Source organism: Phasianus colchicus, chromosome 1 (genome assembly GCF_987193195.1).
Source record: "Phasianus colchicus chromosome 1, bPhaCol1.hap1.1, whole genome shotgun sequence".
Classification (NCBI taxonomy): domain Eukaryota; kingdom Metazoa; phylum Chordata; class Aves; order Galliformes; family Phasianidae; genus Phasianus; species Phasianus colchicus.
Genome location: NC_143436.1, coordinates 87315243 through 87330548, shown reverse-complemented (window position 1 = coordinate 87330548; position 15306 = coordinate 87315243). Strand labels below are relative to the sequence as shown.

Sequence of the window (15306 nt, the reverse complement as noted above, 5' to 3'; positions counted from 1 at the left end):
TAAATTGGCCAAAGAGACATTCTATACCATATGACATCATACAGAAGGAGTTTTGAAGGGTGTGGGAGTTCTTCTGGCTCTCTTCTGCTACTTGGGGTCCAGCTGGGCATTAGGCAGGGGGTGGTGAGCAATTGCTTGTGCATCACTTGTCATATGCATGTATATATTTGTAAATAGTTATAACTATTTTCCTTTTCTCTATCTTAGCAAATAGTTTTATCTCAACCCACAAGTTCTACTTCATTATTTTTTTTTAATTCTCTCCTCCATTCCACTGGGAAGGGGGGTGGACAACTGAGTGGTGCTGAGCCACCAGCTGACCACAAGACAAAGGACACAGAAAATTAGTAGGCACTGGTTTCTGGTTCTTTTTTTGAAAATGTATTATTATCTGAACACCTCTGGAACAATTCAGGACATAGATGAATGTTCCCTGTTGGACAGGTGAGTTAGTACCCCTGAACATGTCTGTACAACGCAGCAGGGCTTCAAGCAGAGATACCAAGTGAGGTGCCAATGATGAAGAGATTGAGTTAATTAATTCTGCTGACAGCTGAATATGTTGGGGCATTGTCTGGGTCTAAGAATTTATCCGGTAGGTTTCTACTCTGTTGTGTAACACACACATGCCTTCCAAAATTAAATGAGCACTATTCATCCCACAAAAACCAGATCCACCTATATTTGATGATAGGTTTTCACTAAGCTCTCTATGAGATGCTGTTATGAGCACAAGCATGCCTTATTTCAGACCAACTTCTGAAACATTCATAGAAGCAAAATTCTTAGTGACTTCACAGAAGCTAATGGTGTCTGTTCTATTGGTCACGGGTAGAATATCCTTTGTTACCAGTTTCCCCCGATTTTTTACAACTATTAGTATTGAAAATGCAAATTTGCATGAATTTGCTGTACGTGGTTTAAAAATGGTGCGGATTTAATTTTCAGGAAAGGGCTGTCTATTTACTAGAATTATCTAACTGATTTAAAATGTTATATATGTTTATTTTAGCAAGGCAATTCTGCCATTGTTGTACTGACATATACATTCAAGAAGACTTTGTAGTAGAGGTAGCTTTGTGATGTCAGTTTTTAAATGAATTTCAGGGAATAGTACCTGTAAGAAATATTACTGGATGTGCACAGATATCTGGGAAGTAATTTCATATAAATTTAAGAAACTCATAAATTGTTTAAACATTAAACAAGGTTGAAATGATTAGTCAAATATTTGCACAGATATCAAACTGTTGAGGTTCAACTAGATAATATTACGTAGAACTGTTACCTATGAAAAAGAGTTTAGCTATTATTTTTTGTGGCTGATTGGGGAATGAGTTGGATTTGTATAATCATACTGGGTCATGACATAATGTGGGACTATCATTACTTCATCTTATTGCTAGCAGATGGTACCAACTAATCATTAATTCCTTTATTTGACTTTTACAAATCTCTTAAAAGATGAAGAAAAAAACAAGCCTAGCTTTTGAAACCTGTATTTTCTTGTTATTTCAGTTGAGTTCCAACAGGTAGAATGCATTGGCTTATTGAGCACAATGGCTTTCTGGCAGAAGAAAACGGAAAATCAGGGAGGGTGTTCTGTGTTTGCAGTCATCTGTCATATTTGTAAGACTTTCAAGACATTAGCAAAAAAAAGAACTTGCCAATATGATATTAAACTTGTTAATATAATATATAGCACTGTAACAAGAATCTTTGAATAATGTTCGTTGTCATGGGAACATCTATCCACATTAAAATAAATGATGAAGTGCAATTTCTGGCCATGAAATGCTCACATAAAAAATGTATTGAGCAGCTATTGCTGGTAGTCCTTTTTCATTCTTTGTGGAATTTATATGTGTAATTTGTTTCTAATCTTGCACAGTAACTTTTTTTCACAGGTTTATTTATAATAGTCAATTTTACCAAATAAGATAATTGCTGGAGCACATGTCTCTGTGGTGTATATACTTTTCTATTGATTGTTACCATGTACATTCAAAAATATGAGAATGTTGGGTGGCATAACAAGTGCCTATAAAAACCATGGTCAATTCTGGTAGACAAATAATTAGATAAATATACCTTCACTGCTTTATTTCTAAAGTGTTCAAATATAGTTTGAATGAAGATGAAAATTTAATTCACCTGCATCTCAACCAAGAGTATAATTCCAAGACTGAGAAATATTTAGACTTCATTCATGCCAGAAGGAGATTAGAAGGGAATAGTGAGAGACAGAAATGTTTAAATAGATAGCTTTTGTTTTCTTTTGTTTTTGAACTGTCATATTTGTTACCAAAACACTTGTTTGCTGTCCACTCAACTTTAATAATCGCCATCGGGAATTGGTTAGTTGTAAGTAAGTTCTATTTTCTTTGTTTGGCAATTTTTCATACCTCAAGACACTTTTTGGGTCAATTTCTGACTTATTGCACAGCATTCATAGCTGGACAGGTATCCATGCAAAGCAGTATCTCCAGAGTTTAGGCAGGGAGCTTGCTTTTGTAGCCTTGATTAAATCAGTTAATTTCTCCTTTTTATTTATTTTTTTTTCAATATGATTTCCTCATGAAACACTGTGGGAGTGGATTAATCTTCAGAGATAAAATGCTCAGTATTCTAACTGTAAACCAAATAATAACTTGGGTGTGGTCTTATAAGTAAATAGTGTGCAAATTGGAGGCTTAAAAACAAATTCTTTTCCCACAGCTCATGTAATTGGCAAATTCATTGTGTATACTCCTTGTTCATTATTACTGTTGATAGTTTTCTTTCCACATTGGCATCTCAGCTTTGAGAGTGAAGTTATTCAAAGTTCTAAGTGCTCTTGGTTACATTATGATCACTGTTTCCCTACCAGGTTCTCAGGCCCACACGTCAAAAGATAGTAATGAACAACCATAGGGCATACATACAGTCAAATTCAGTTTCTAAATGGTTTTATATATACTTGCAACAATTACGGTAATGATAATGGAGCTGATGAATAATAGCTGCTTGGACCTCTTCATTCCTTAAGAACGATGACAATATTGTGTGTATTTATCTTCGATTTAAATAGAAATATGGACAGTTCAATTTTTTCAGTAGGGAAAAGGAAAGGCCACAGGGTAGCTATAGACTATAAATCTCTGAGTACCATTACCTGAAGCTGTGCCTGAAGAATTAGAATGGCTGCTTTCCCTTTTTAGCAGACATGACCAGACACAAAATATGTGTCACAAGGACATGCATTTTACATGTACATTGGATGTTATTAGCAAAGATTACATTGCAAATCCTTCTCCTGCTGTTTTGCACTACTTCCTCACAGAAGCAAAAGTAGCAGATTTTGCTCCTGGTTAACACCCCTTCTTATGTTCAGTGTGGGCAGCCAATACTACCCCTGTAATAGAGGTTATGGTTTTGTTTCAGGATAACACTTTTTCAGCTGAACGGCCTTCAGCAGATGAATCAACTGTCAGCAATACCTTGCCCTTTGACTTCACCAAACCAGATTCCACTTTAGATAGTGAAGAGTCCAGCGACAATGAAATCCGACCAAGACCAGAAAGCTTGGACTCTGAGGTCAGTTTGATACCTGAAGCTCCACTTTCCTCTGAGGCTGACATCACATCTTTGCCAGATGGGCTGAATTTAGAGGATGGGAATCAGACTCCTGCTTTGGTCACTGCACCAGTGATAGAGCATGATTCTCTGGACTCTCTGGAGTGGCTTTCAGCCCCTGATTCTTCAGATGGTAAGTTAATTGACTGAAGTTTAAGTTTGGATACCAGTGTTTCTGAATACTCACTAAACATATAGTTTACCAAAATGACTTTTCAGAAAGGTCTATACATTGGATATATTCCTCTGATTGTTTTTACCTTTACTGTGTACGTGTATCCAAGAACAAGACACTCTGATAACGTGCCTGTATAGCTGATAATGCCTGTTTATCCCTCCAGCAAATTGTGTGTACAAGATACTTCTTTAAGTGAGTAGAACTGTTTTCATATGGAGCATGTTTAGGTGATGCCATGCGAAGATAATTGATCTCTGAAACAGAGATAGTTATCAGATAGTCTTCTAAGGACAGGCTACACAGTAACTGCTTTATTGAGTACTCTGCAGTCTTGATTTGGCTCATGGAATATCAGAATGAAAAGTGGAGAGGTCAACAGGCCTTTAGACTTCAGCATATAAAGATGAGCATATATCACAGGAAACATAATGAATGCCTATCTGCAGACAACAAAATGAACCATATTTTACTTTTTTTTTTTTTTTTTTTGTATAAACAAAAACTAATTGGAAGCTCATTTTTATTTTTAGAGTTTGAAGATACTGGACTATCTGATGACTTTCTTCTGCCTTCAAGTCCCCCTTCTCACCTCACGCCTGAAGAACCTCCATCTACAGATGATTACACAGCTCCCCTGCTTTCTGCACCAACAGTGGCCTCCTCATCAGTCATGGAGACTGATACAAAAAGAACAGTGACTGCTGAGAAGGAAGAAGTAACTCAGAGTAGTCCTGCAGACAGTAGCAGTGCAGATTCTTTGTTGCACGAGTCTGTGGAAGAAAGTCCTTTTCCCTTAGAACGTGAAAATGATATTTATCTTGGAGATAGAATTATATTTGATGATGGATCTGGTTCAGCTTTTGATGGTTCAGGAAAAGGAATGGAACCAAGTATTTGGCCTTGGGATGTGGCAACACTGGAACCAGTTTTCTACCCTGGTCCTGATAGCTGGCTTGATGATGATAATGATTCTTTGTTAATCAGAACTGAAGATATTCCTGAAGGTCTGATCTTAGATTATATTCTTAACTCTAGGAATAAATTAGATGATCCTTCCAAAGATGAGAATGAAGGTGTGGCCAGTACAAAAGAGAATTTCCTCGATGAGTCTGAAATATTTGTCTTTCCAGAAACTACAACTCAGCAGGTACCTCTGCTACAGACAGGAGAGCCATCATCTGTGGAGCCATCTACACAGATGGAAACGCTGAGCATGGATGATTCTTCTTTTGTTAAACCATCCTTTGTTTTGGAGCCATCAGAGGACTATTCCTTTGCAGACCTGCCAACTGGAGAAGATCCTTTCTTACCACACAGTACAGGTCTGCCTGTTGAAGATAGTCTCCTTACATCTACAGTAACTCTTGGTATAGAGGATAGTCTCCTTACATCTACTGTAGCCCTCGGTGTAGAACAACCAGAAGAGTACAGTGTAGGTCAGGAGATCATTTCTGAAGCAGTTGAACATCAAAATGAAGACAGGCCAGCAGCGGGAGAATTATTCACAGCAGGGCAGTCAAATGTAGCCGAAGCTGCTACGATAGGTTACTTGGACAAAAGCTCTTTAGGAACTGTTCTGACTGCGGAACCTTTTGAGGTAAGCACTGATAGTTCCACAGAAGAGCACCAAACCCTAGATTCATCATTCGCAGACCGAGAGACTGGATTAGCAAGAAAGAAGCCAGTTGATGTTTGGCCTACTGAGAGAGTACTAGAGAAGACATTAGATCAGACAGTACAATCAGCAATGCCGACTGCAGCTCAAGTTTCAACTGTAGTTCCTTCTTTAATAGATCAAGCCACTGCTCTAGATGGCTTTGCTGGGCAGGATGGTACGGAACATGACACACATGTTTCCATGAGTATCAGCACCATTCTGAAGTCCTATGTAACTGTAACAGCAGGCACTGTTGAGCTTCCATCTCATCTCCCTCCTTCCACAGTGTCATCATCTGTGGTTACCTCAGCAAAGCTGGGAGATGAAACAACAAGAGTCCTGGATGTTTCAGTGGACCTGGATCATGTGAGCATGGTCAGCTTTTCTCCTGAGCCGAGTGAGGAGGCAAAGAGTATGACTGACAGTCACGTGGAGCCAACTACCCATGCCCACTCCACAGAGATGGCCGGCGTGGCTTGGCCCACGCATGAAAATCACAATAGCACTCCTGTTCCATCACGAGCTTTAGTTGTGTTTTTCAGTCTTCGGGTTACCAATATGATGTTTTCAGAAGACCTGTTCAATAAGAATTCCCCTGAATATAAAGCATTAGAGCAACGATTCTTGGAACTGGTAAGTGTAATTTCTGTGCTAAATATCCATTTCCATAGATAGAAATTGTTGGTAATTAAGAGTTGGTTTGCTCTTCTTTGCAGAGAGTAACACAAGACTGGTGTTTCCAGATGTCATATGTGTCCTTCTGCAGGAAAATGCTATCTGGAAATGTGGGAACGGAGGGGCATTTTCAGTTGTTTTTTGTTTTGTTTTGTTTTCATTTTTTAGTCAGTCAGTAGTTTCTCTGAATCTAATGATCTCATAATCTTAATTTTCTAGTGATACTGGCCAGATGCTCTGCTGGTGTCAGTAGATGCAGCACATGTAGCTTAATTCAGTACGTTTCCTTAAATTGCTTGTGGTAAGCTCTGGATTTAGTCTATGGGGAGAGAAGAAGTAAATACATTGGGACTGTTGATAGTCTTTCTGCAACTCATTCAATCCATCCCAAGTAAGAGGTAGTTTAGGGAAATAAGATGTTTGTAAATGGACTCATCTCCTAAATAGTCAGCAGCTAGCAAAGCCTCATAGAAGAAATACAGCAACAATTATCAAATTTTAACTTGGAAATTCTCTTCTCCTGAGTGTAATGAATATTTTTCTGTGGGAGATGGAGGGAGTAAAGGAGAGAGATAGAAAAGGATAACATGCTTGAGGGAAATACCCTTTGAAATGACGTGTGTATGTGCTGTTTTGGGCAAGGGAGAGCTCCACGTACATCCATATAAGTGTGTAGATTGGAACTGTCTACAATTTGATATGTGGTGTGAAGTATGGGCCTCAGTCAGGAAGAGTTTTAATACCCTTGCCATGGGATTTGGATAAACTAATTCAAACTCCCACTGCCTGATGCGATACCAACTGGCTTGAGTATAGATTCAAGGATTCAGCTTTTCTGTCATTGTCCCTTGTGTTGCAGCTGGTGCCATACCTTCAGTCAAATCTAACAGGTTTCCAGAATCTGGAAATCCTGAACTTCAGAAATGGCAGCATTGTGGTGAACAGTCGAATGAAATTTGCAAAACCTGTGCCTCGAAATGTCACCAACGCTGTGTATATGATCCTGGAAGACTTCTGCAACACTGCATATCACACCATGAACCTGGCCATTGATAAATACTCTCTGGATGTGGAATCAGGTAAAGATGGCAGGGAAGTACAGTTCTGAAGCAAGGGATTCTGCTTTAACAGCCGACTTAGGATCCTAACAGCTTGGAGATTTCCCAGTGCTTTTCACAAGCTGGGCTTTTCTAAAACCCAGGTCAGACTTTCACAGAGTTTAAATAAACAAAAGTCTGTTATGGGACTGAAGAGAGAAACAACAAAATGGGACCCAGATTGAACAAACAATATGGGGCCCATATAGAAATATGGGATTCAACTGGCTTGCATAATTGTCACTGCACTTTCATTGAGGAGTTAGAGGAGGACTGGTCAGCAGGAACAGTGGTGCCCACCTCTATTGTGCTAACTTTCACATGTGGTTTGAATTTCTCCACATGGCTACGCCATGAGGGGTAGCCAGTTTAACTCTGAGGTATCTACACAGAAAATAGTTGCTGACTTACTGTCATACTCAGAGCCTGATTGCAGTAGAAAGTGTCTGGGCCTCTTAGTCCATTTGTGATACAGGGAACTTTCTTTCTGTCCAAGTTAGCCAGTAGTGTATCATAAAACCAACCTGGAAATAGTTCCTGTGTTAAACAACACTGCTGACAAATGGTAGCTGTGCTTCTCAGGAAGTTCTGCTATAAATGCAATCTATTTAGCATGAAAAATCTTGTGATATCGATATTAAATTTCATGCCAGCCCTCTTAAGCTTGATATGCAACACATCAAATATACAACAGGCTTATGTTTCTTGCAGACAAAGGCACTGCACAGGTAGGGACTGGGTGCCTGAAGTCCCCTTGCCCTTCTCTGTGTGCTGCCTTTATTTTCTGTGACAAGAAGTACTGGAGATCAGCTGTGTTTTACTCATTTGCAAAATACAGTTCCAGCAGAGAGAGAACATCTGAGGTACAGTGTGTTCCAGTAAGAAAAAGAACACTTCTTATACTTGCCTTTCAGTTGGCTTGCTGGGTGGTCTTAGCCATACCACTTGCGTGCACTGTGCAGAGGAACATTTCCTAGTGTTTGTTCACCTTAGCAGAGCCCTTTGAAACTCAGGAAAGACACTTGCTGCATTTTGGCAGATTATTTTAACTTAGAAGTCATTTGAAAAAATGGCAACAGTGCTCTGCCTTAGGTAGTGTTCTCTTTATTACTAATATTTTCTGCTTTTGGTGTTCCCAGGAGAGCAAGCAGATCCCTGCAAGTTCCAGGCCTGCAACGAGTTCTCTGAATGCTTAGTAAATCGCTGGAGTGGGGAAGCTGAGTGCGTCTGCAATCCTGGCTACCTGAGCATTGACGGGCTGCCCTGCAATAGCATTTGTGATCTGCAACCCAACTTCTGCCTGAATGATGGCAAGTGCGACATCAGCCCTGGGCAAGGGGCCATATGTAGGTAGGTCATCTTCTGTTTGATGCATGTGCATTCCTCTGTCCTAGCATTCCATGGGATGTGTGCAAAATTCCTTAAGATAATGTGTAATACGTGAGATGCTAGTGATTTTCAATCATGTAACGCTGTTGAGTGGAGGTCCCAGTTTTAATGTTAGTTTTCTGAAGTTCAAAAGTGAGACAGTAACGAATTTCTTTAATAGAACAGAAATGCCAAGAAGTAAAGCTATCTACAGAAAAATAGTAGCAGTAGTGCATATTGAGTTGTTCACTACATTTTCTCTGGATTTGAGGACAGAATTTATCCTCAGAAGTTTTTCTAAGTAGCAAAGTGTTAGATAATGTCATAAAACATATTTTAGTTGACTCCAATACAAAAATCCAGATTTGAAAGGCATCCTCGTTTAGCATAGGTATATTAAATACAGTGCTCTTACTTAGGAAAAAGGTCCCACAAGGAAAGAAAGTGTTGCTAATTTGGGAAAAATAATGTTTGGTTCATATGAAAATCAAGACACATGCCTCAGATCAATTTTTTTGCTATTTAAGGTTCAGATGTGTTTAAACAGGTGTCTGTATTTCACAGGTAACTGAAATAGTGCAAGATACTGATAAATGTGCCCTCTGATACTGCACTATTTTTTCCCTTTTTATCAATGCAATAATCTGTTTTTAATAACTAATTAATTATACCTACCAACAAAAGGTAGAATTACTTAGAACAGTATGATAGCTACAACTACTTATATTAGTTATTATTTGTTATATAGTTACTTATATTAATATAACTGCTTATATTAGTTCATGTGACTTTATTTTAATAAGGCTTACTTAGAACTTTAAGGAAATTAATCTTAGGGGCTTAGCGGCTAACAGGAGAAATGTTTTTTTTTTATGATATGAAAATAGTTACTTTCACAGATGTGTATAGTGGTATAAATTTTATCACATTTGTATAATAGTGCTAACAGGAACCACATGTGCTCAGGTATGCTCTGGCCAGTACTTAGGAAGAAGTTTTCAAAAAAGTTGAAGTATCAGTTACTGCTTTTAGAAACTATTTCAGATATTTAGGTCAAAAGACTTAATTTACTGATGTTTTCTATTAATGAGGCTCACTGCTGTGAGTGGCTGTAATTCCTTGAGATTTTAGAACAAAATGCTCAAAAACATGCAATACAATATATTGTTTTTACTGGCAGATTTTAAGTAAGTCTGTATATTTTAAAACTCTGCATTACCTGAAGCTTTCATATTCAGAACTGCAGCAAAGCAGAAATTATGAATGCTGATTAAGGAAGCAATTCCAAAGATTCAGTCTTGGGAGCAAGCTTCTTCCTAGTCATTTCTTTTATGTATTTACCTAACCATTGTAGAGTTTACACAGTATGAGCATTTTGCTCGTTTAACACACACTTATGTGTATTTGCATTACAGTAGCATTAGAAGGTTGTTTTCTACCTTTGTAGTGTTTGATACATTACCTGCAAGGCTCTATCAGTGCATGAGTTTTTATTTAGTCTAAACACTTCAGTTGTAGCACATCACAGGATGCTCTGAATAGCAAGTTTGCCACCACAAATGCATTATCCTTTTCTTATTCTACCTATCTTCACTCAATTCAGCTGTGAATACCAAAAGGCTGTTGCCAATAGCAATAAAAAAATTGGTGCTCAAACTTGCGAAGGCATTTATTTGTTGAGGTAAATTAACTGAGGGTACGTCACAAGAATAAATTAAATACATTTGTATTAATCAAAGATGAAGTTTTTGTTGATGTTTAATTTCCTGGCGTTTTTTTTTTGCAGGTGTCGCGTAGGAGAGAACTGGTGGTACAGAGGGGAGCACTGTGAAGAATATGTGTCTGAGCCACTGGTTGTGGGTATTGCCATTGCTTCTGTGGCAGGATTCCTTCTGGTGGCATCTGCTGTTATCTTCTTCTTGGCAAGGACCCTTCGAGACCAGTACACAAAGAGCGACACCGAGGACTCACAGGGGTATGTGACACCATCTAATGTTACAAAGCTCATCTGCCACAGTAAGGATAATTCCATCATAAGTCTTGTATCGTGCAGCTGACCAGCAGCAGGGTTTATACGCACCTCCGAGTGCCAGGCTTCCTTAGTCTGTCTGCTGCCGTTCTGGGCTGCAGAGAAGCTCACTGTTTGTTCATTGCTCCCCCAGGCAGGGTGACAGCCTCTCGTCCATTGAGAACGCAGTTAAATACAACCCCATGTATGAAAGTGATACGACTGGCTACAGCCATTATTATCGCAGATACCCTCAGCTAACGTCCTACAGTTCTACCAGTGCAGAGACATCCACCGACTACAGCAGTGAAGAGATAAGGCACATTTATGAAAACAGTGAGCTTACTAAGGAGGTAAATGACCTTGTTTTCATAATGCCATCGAAAAGATCTCGTGAAAAATAAGCTTTTTGAACAATTGCAATTTGAGGCCTCAGTCTTTCTCAAGAGTCTATGCTCTAGATAGATAACTATGGCTGCTGCAACTATTAAAGAGAAGAGAAAAAGCAGGGAAAGAAATCCTTTCTATCAGGTATACAGAAAGGAATGCGTGTTCTGACTTGTAATGAATTTCACGTGATAAAAGAGCTGAATACTTAAGTAACTGCACAAGGGCTGCAGTGGTTTGCTTTTGTGCTAGACATGGCCTTTAGCTTTTGATGCCAGCTGACATGCAGGAATCATCAAAAATGCTGTAAAAATCTGGAACCTCCTGGCCTCTAATGTAGGGTTTTTAAAGCTTAGTGCTTCTTAGTATAACCTGCAAGTTAGATCATACTGTCCTCCTACCTTGTTGTATAGGTGGTATCCAGGATTCACTGTGGAGGAGAAGGGATTTACATCCAGAAGCAAGCCACAAATTCTTAAGCAATTGTGAGAGGTGTGAATCCAGCCTGTAGCCAGGGTTGTGGGGAAAGTGTCTGTGAGAGAGAAATGGTTCTGTTCAAGCCAGTTGAAATGTCACATTCTATCCAAACCCTGGTTTTAACAGTAAAATATGTCTAGATTCCAAAACTGAAGTGCTCCACTTTTAAAAATAGCACAAAGAATTTTAGCCCTGGACTGTCCAATTTCAAGGTCTCCTCATTGAAACAGCAAAGGATATGAGTTTTATTTTCCAAGAAAAAGAAATAGATAGTTTCAGTAGTACTCTAATTTCTGTTATGTACCTAAAATTGTCTGTCTTGTATTCTAGGAAATTCAGGACAGAATTCGAATTATAGAGCTCTACGCTAAGGACCGTCAGTTTGCAGAGTTCGTTAGGCAGCATCAAATGTGAGTGAAATATCTTGTCTGCATAATTCCTTTGATATTTTCTCATGTAACCTTTACTACATTACTATATTCTTCATATGAAGGGCCTGGAAATGCTGGAGCACTAGAAGTTAAGATTTCAGTACTTAGGCTCAGAGGCTCAGAGTACTTAGTTTAATCACTGTCACAAGTAGGAAGTTATGTTAAAAATGGTGAAGAGGAATCCTGCAGTTAATGGGTGTCAGAGAAGCACTGACATCAATTAGGTCCTGAACGCACATATAGAATCTTCCTAACTCTTTTAGTGTAGGTGCTGCTGTTACCTGTTTTATTTAGAAGAGAAATTTTTAAAAGCATGTTAGTTCATCTCGAGTTTGCAAGACTTGACTTGGCAGCTAAACCAGCAGGTCACTAGTGCAGTACTACCATCTGATATTGTGGGCATGTTATCAGAACAGAAAGTGTACAGTTCTGACCAGTTAACCAAGCTGAGTTGTGTGCTTTGATGAAAGTCAAGCATGGGAAAGGCTATCAAGGAACTAAGTGTCGGCATTCAGTCTCCTACAAACTGTATTATTGCTGTAGCAATAAGAAAATCATGGATATCTCTGTTCACTTAAAAGATTCTGCAGTGCAGTTCCTTGGGATCAGGTTAAAAACAGCTGCAGTAGCACAACCCCTGTGTTCCAAAGTCCACATCTACTGTTTTGTTTTGTTTTTTAATTGAAAATAACTGCAGTTCACATTTTTTCATGTCACTTGTTCATATTTTCATCTTGAGACAGATCAGCTTCTAAATTTTCCACAGCTGGAAAGTAGAAAGGGCTGCCTCATATAAGCCTTGAATCCAAAGCTTGAAAAAGAAAGAGACTAACTTAATCATTGCTTCTCTGTTTTTCATTTCAGGAAGCTGCTTTAAGAAAAAAAAAAAAAAGAAATCAGTAGAGAGCACGTGGAAGATAAAGACTACCTTGTTGCCATAGCAATGGGCTCAGTTGTAACTGCAAAGTTACTTATAGTCTTAACATTGCATGGATGGATACAGATGTTTTCTAAATGAATGGCTGAAATGTACAGATGTCTGTTTATCTCAATTACCTCTGGCTTCTCTGCGTAAAGTGACATTTTTAAGAGGTAATCAGAAGTGACAGAGGTTATGAAAGTTCATTTTTCATTAACTCTGAAATGGACAGTGGTAATTTGTATACCAAGGCAAAAAAAAAAAAAAAAAAAAAAAGTCTCCTCAGAAAAGAGAAGATACGTGCACAAATTAAAAATAAAAGGCACCTTTAAAATTCTGTCTGGCATTTATCCCCTCACTGGAGTCTACTGTAGTGAATTCACAAGTACAAAGCGCTAGTGGAAAGAATGTGGTTTGCACGTGAATGGTTTGTAGGAGAGAAGAACAGTGGTAGAAGGGTGTTAGCATTATTTTAAAGCATTCCCAGCATAAACACAAATGTAACCTCATTGGAAAAGATGTTATTTTACACACAACTGCCTGATTAAACTTTTGACACCTGGCATTAGCAAAACAGCACAATGCTGGGGCTGCAGCCCTCTGAAATGCTCTCTCCACACATTAAGTGTCACTGCTGGCTTGCAGTGGCCACATCTGGTGCTGGAGCACAACAGGGCACTCCTTCTGCAATAATGTCACAATGGTTGGCACTCCAACTGTTCCTGAAAGACATACGAGCAGGGGCACAGAAGGCCTTCTATCATACAGATGTTGTGTAAAAGTTAAGTGACCAACATTGACTTTTTTGTACATAGATAATTTGTTGTTAAGATGCATTGTTTATTTGTTGTGTATTTCCTTACCAGCTTATTTTCAAAACGGATTTGACTGCTGAAATAGAAAGATGAGTAGGTTAATGACAAAATACTACAGTGATGTTTGTGCCCATCTTTTTAAAACCATAGTTAGTATTTACTCAGTGTTGAATTCAGCCAAATATTGGTTACGTTTTCTTTTCTGAACTGAGCAATACTGACCCACCATGAACTGTGTTTCAAAATCAAGCTGTGGTATTTATATGCATAAATATTTGCTGAATGGCAATAGTTTCTTAGGAAGAAGGGGAAAAGCCAGGGTAGTCCTTCTCCAGCAGAAGCAGCCCTCCTGAAGCATTTTAGAGCAACTGAATAGATATGGGGACCTTACAAGGTACAGAAACTGCATTTTATCTTGAAATTCTAAAGAGAACTTTGACCACCTGTTAAGGTATGTTGGAGCTCTGGTTAGACAACATTTATGTTGTTAAGGCACTAACACTGCAGTCAGGGCTAGGGCACTAACAGTCTACAGTAGCTTCTACCTGCAAACAAGTCCAAGATGCTTGTTGTCTTTACAAAGATAATTGTAGCTCTCTGCCCACACGTGCCAACAGCCACACAATACTTTTACAAGTTCAGTGTTAGTGAGAATTACTTACTTGACTATAGGCTGATTTATCTAAGCAAGTAAAGACTTCAGTGCAATTTCTCTATGTGTTCTGGAGAACCTTGCTGGATGACTTCCATGGTATCTTTTATCTTTTTGCCTTGAGGGGCAGCAAATAGTGAGCAGAGCTGCAAATCTGTCAAAGAAAAGTTTACAGAAATCACTGTAAGCCCAAATAATACAAGGCAGTGGAATACGGTGCAGATCAATACTGTTGTGACCAGGTGTTAGAAGACAGAGGTGACACAGTGTGATCCAGTGCTCTCAGGGCAGCTGGGATCAGATACGTCTTAACGGTACTCAACTACCTGCTGGACACAGTCTTGGTTACACTGAGCTTGTGGTATTTCAGTGTATATACCGTGTCTCTTTCCTGTTTGTGTGTGTGTACCTATAAGCATAATGATATTTTCACTACAATAAAATACAATTTCCAAAATGCTTTTTCTAGAAAATTGATGTGGAGACTGCGAGTTTGACATGAAGAAACGACGTGTCTTAGCCATGAGGAGTTGTGCACACAGTGGCAGAAAGCTTGGCATTTGACTTCTTTCAAGACTGAGTTGGTTAAGCTGTTGAGCTCATTGCTAGCACAAGTGCCAAGCATCATTCTTTATCACTTTCAGGTTTATATTCTGAAAATTCATGCTGCAAAACACGTAATGAAGGGCTTTGCTTTCTACTATGATCTTTGCTCATCATAAGGCTGTGTTGGCTCTAATTAAAGAACCAAAACATGTTACTGAGGGGATCTTGATGTCTTAACAAAAGCAAAGGACCCCTCCTCCTTCAGACCTTCTCCCATGAACTCTGATGATGCATCTCACAATATGTCACAAAGAGCCTAATGTCTTGTTTTAAAGAGTTTCCCAATCAAAGGCAGAGACAAAACCCTCTAAATATCCTCATAAAAACAAACCAAGCTCTGTATAAAAATCTATCAGTACTTGCTATTAATTAACACAAAATTTTTCACTTGTGGAAAGTCAAAAAGCACAGGTCTGAATAT

General features: G+C 38.8%; 1 protein-coding gene across 5 annotated transcripts in view; it reads left to right on the top strand.

Moving 5' to 3' along the window:
• IMPG2 (interphotoreceptor matrix proteoglycan 2) overlaps window positions 1-13086 on the top strand; it is a 39485-nt gene extending 26399 nt beyond the window's left edge. For all 5 annotated transcript variants that reach the window (XM_090151574.1, XM_090151576.1, XM_090151578.1 and 2 more), the window contains 8 exons: window positions 3424-3748; window positions 4324-6083; window positions 6985-7204; window positions 8362-8572; window positions 10377-10565; window positions 10753-10951; window positions 11793-11872; window positions 12758-13086. In XM_090151574.1, the coding sequence (XP_090007700.1) occupies window positions 3424-3748; window positions 4324-6083; window positions 6985-7204; window positions 8362-8572; window positions 10377-10565; window positions 10753-10951; window positions 11793-11872; window positions 12758-12770 (2997 nt within the window). In that variant the 3' untranslated portion in view covers window positions 12771-13086. The remainder of the gene's footprint in view (window positions 1-3423; window positions 3749-4323; window positions 6084-6984; window positions 7205-8361; window positions 8573-10376; window positions 10566-10752; window positions 10952-11792; window positions 11873-12757) is intronic.
• Window positions 13087-15306: the final 2220 nt, after the last annotated feature.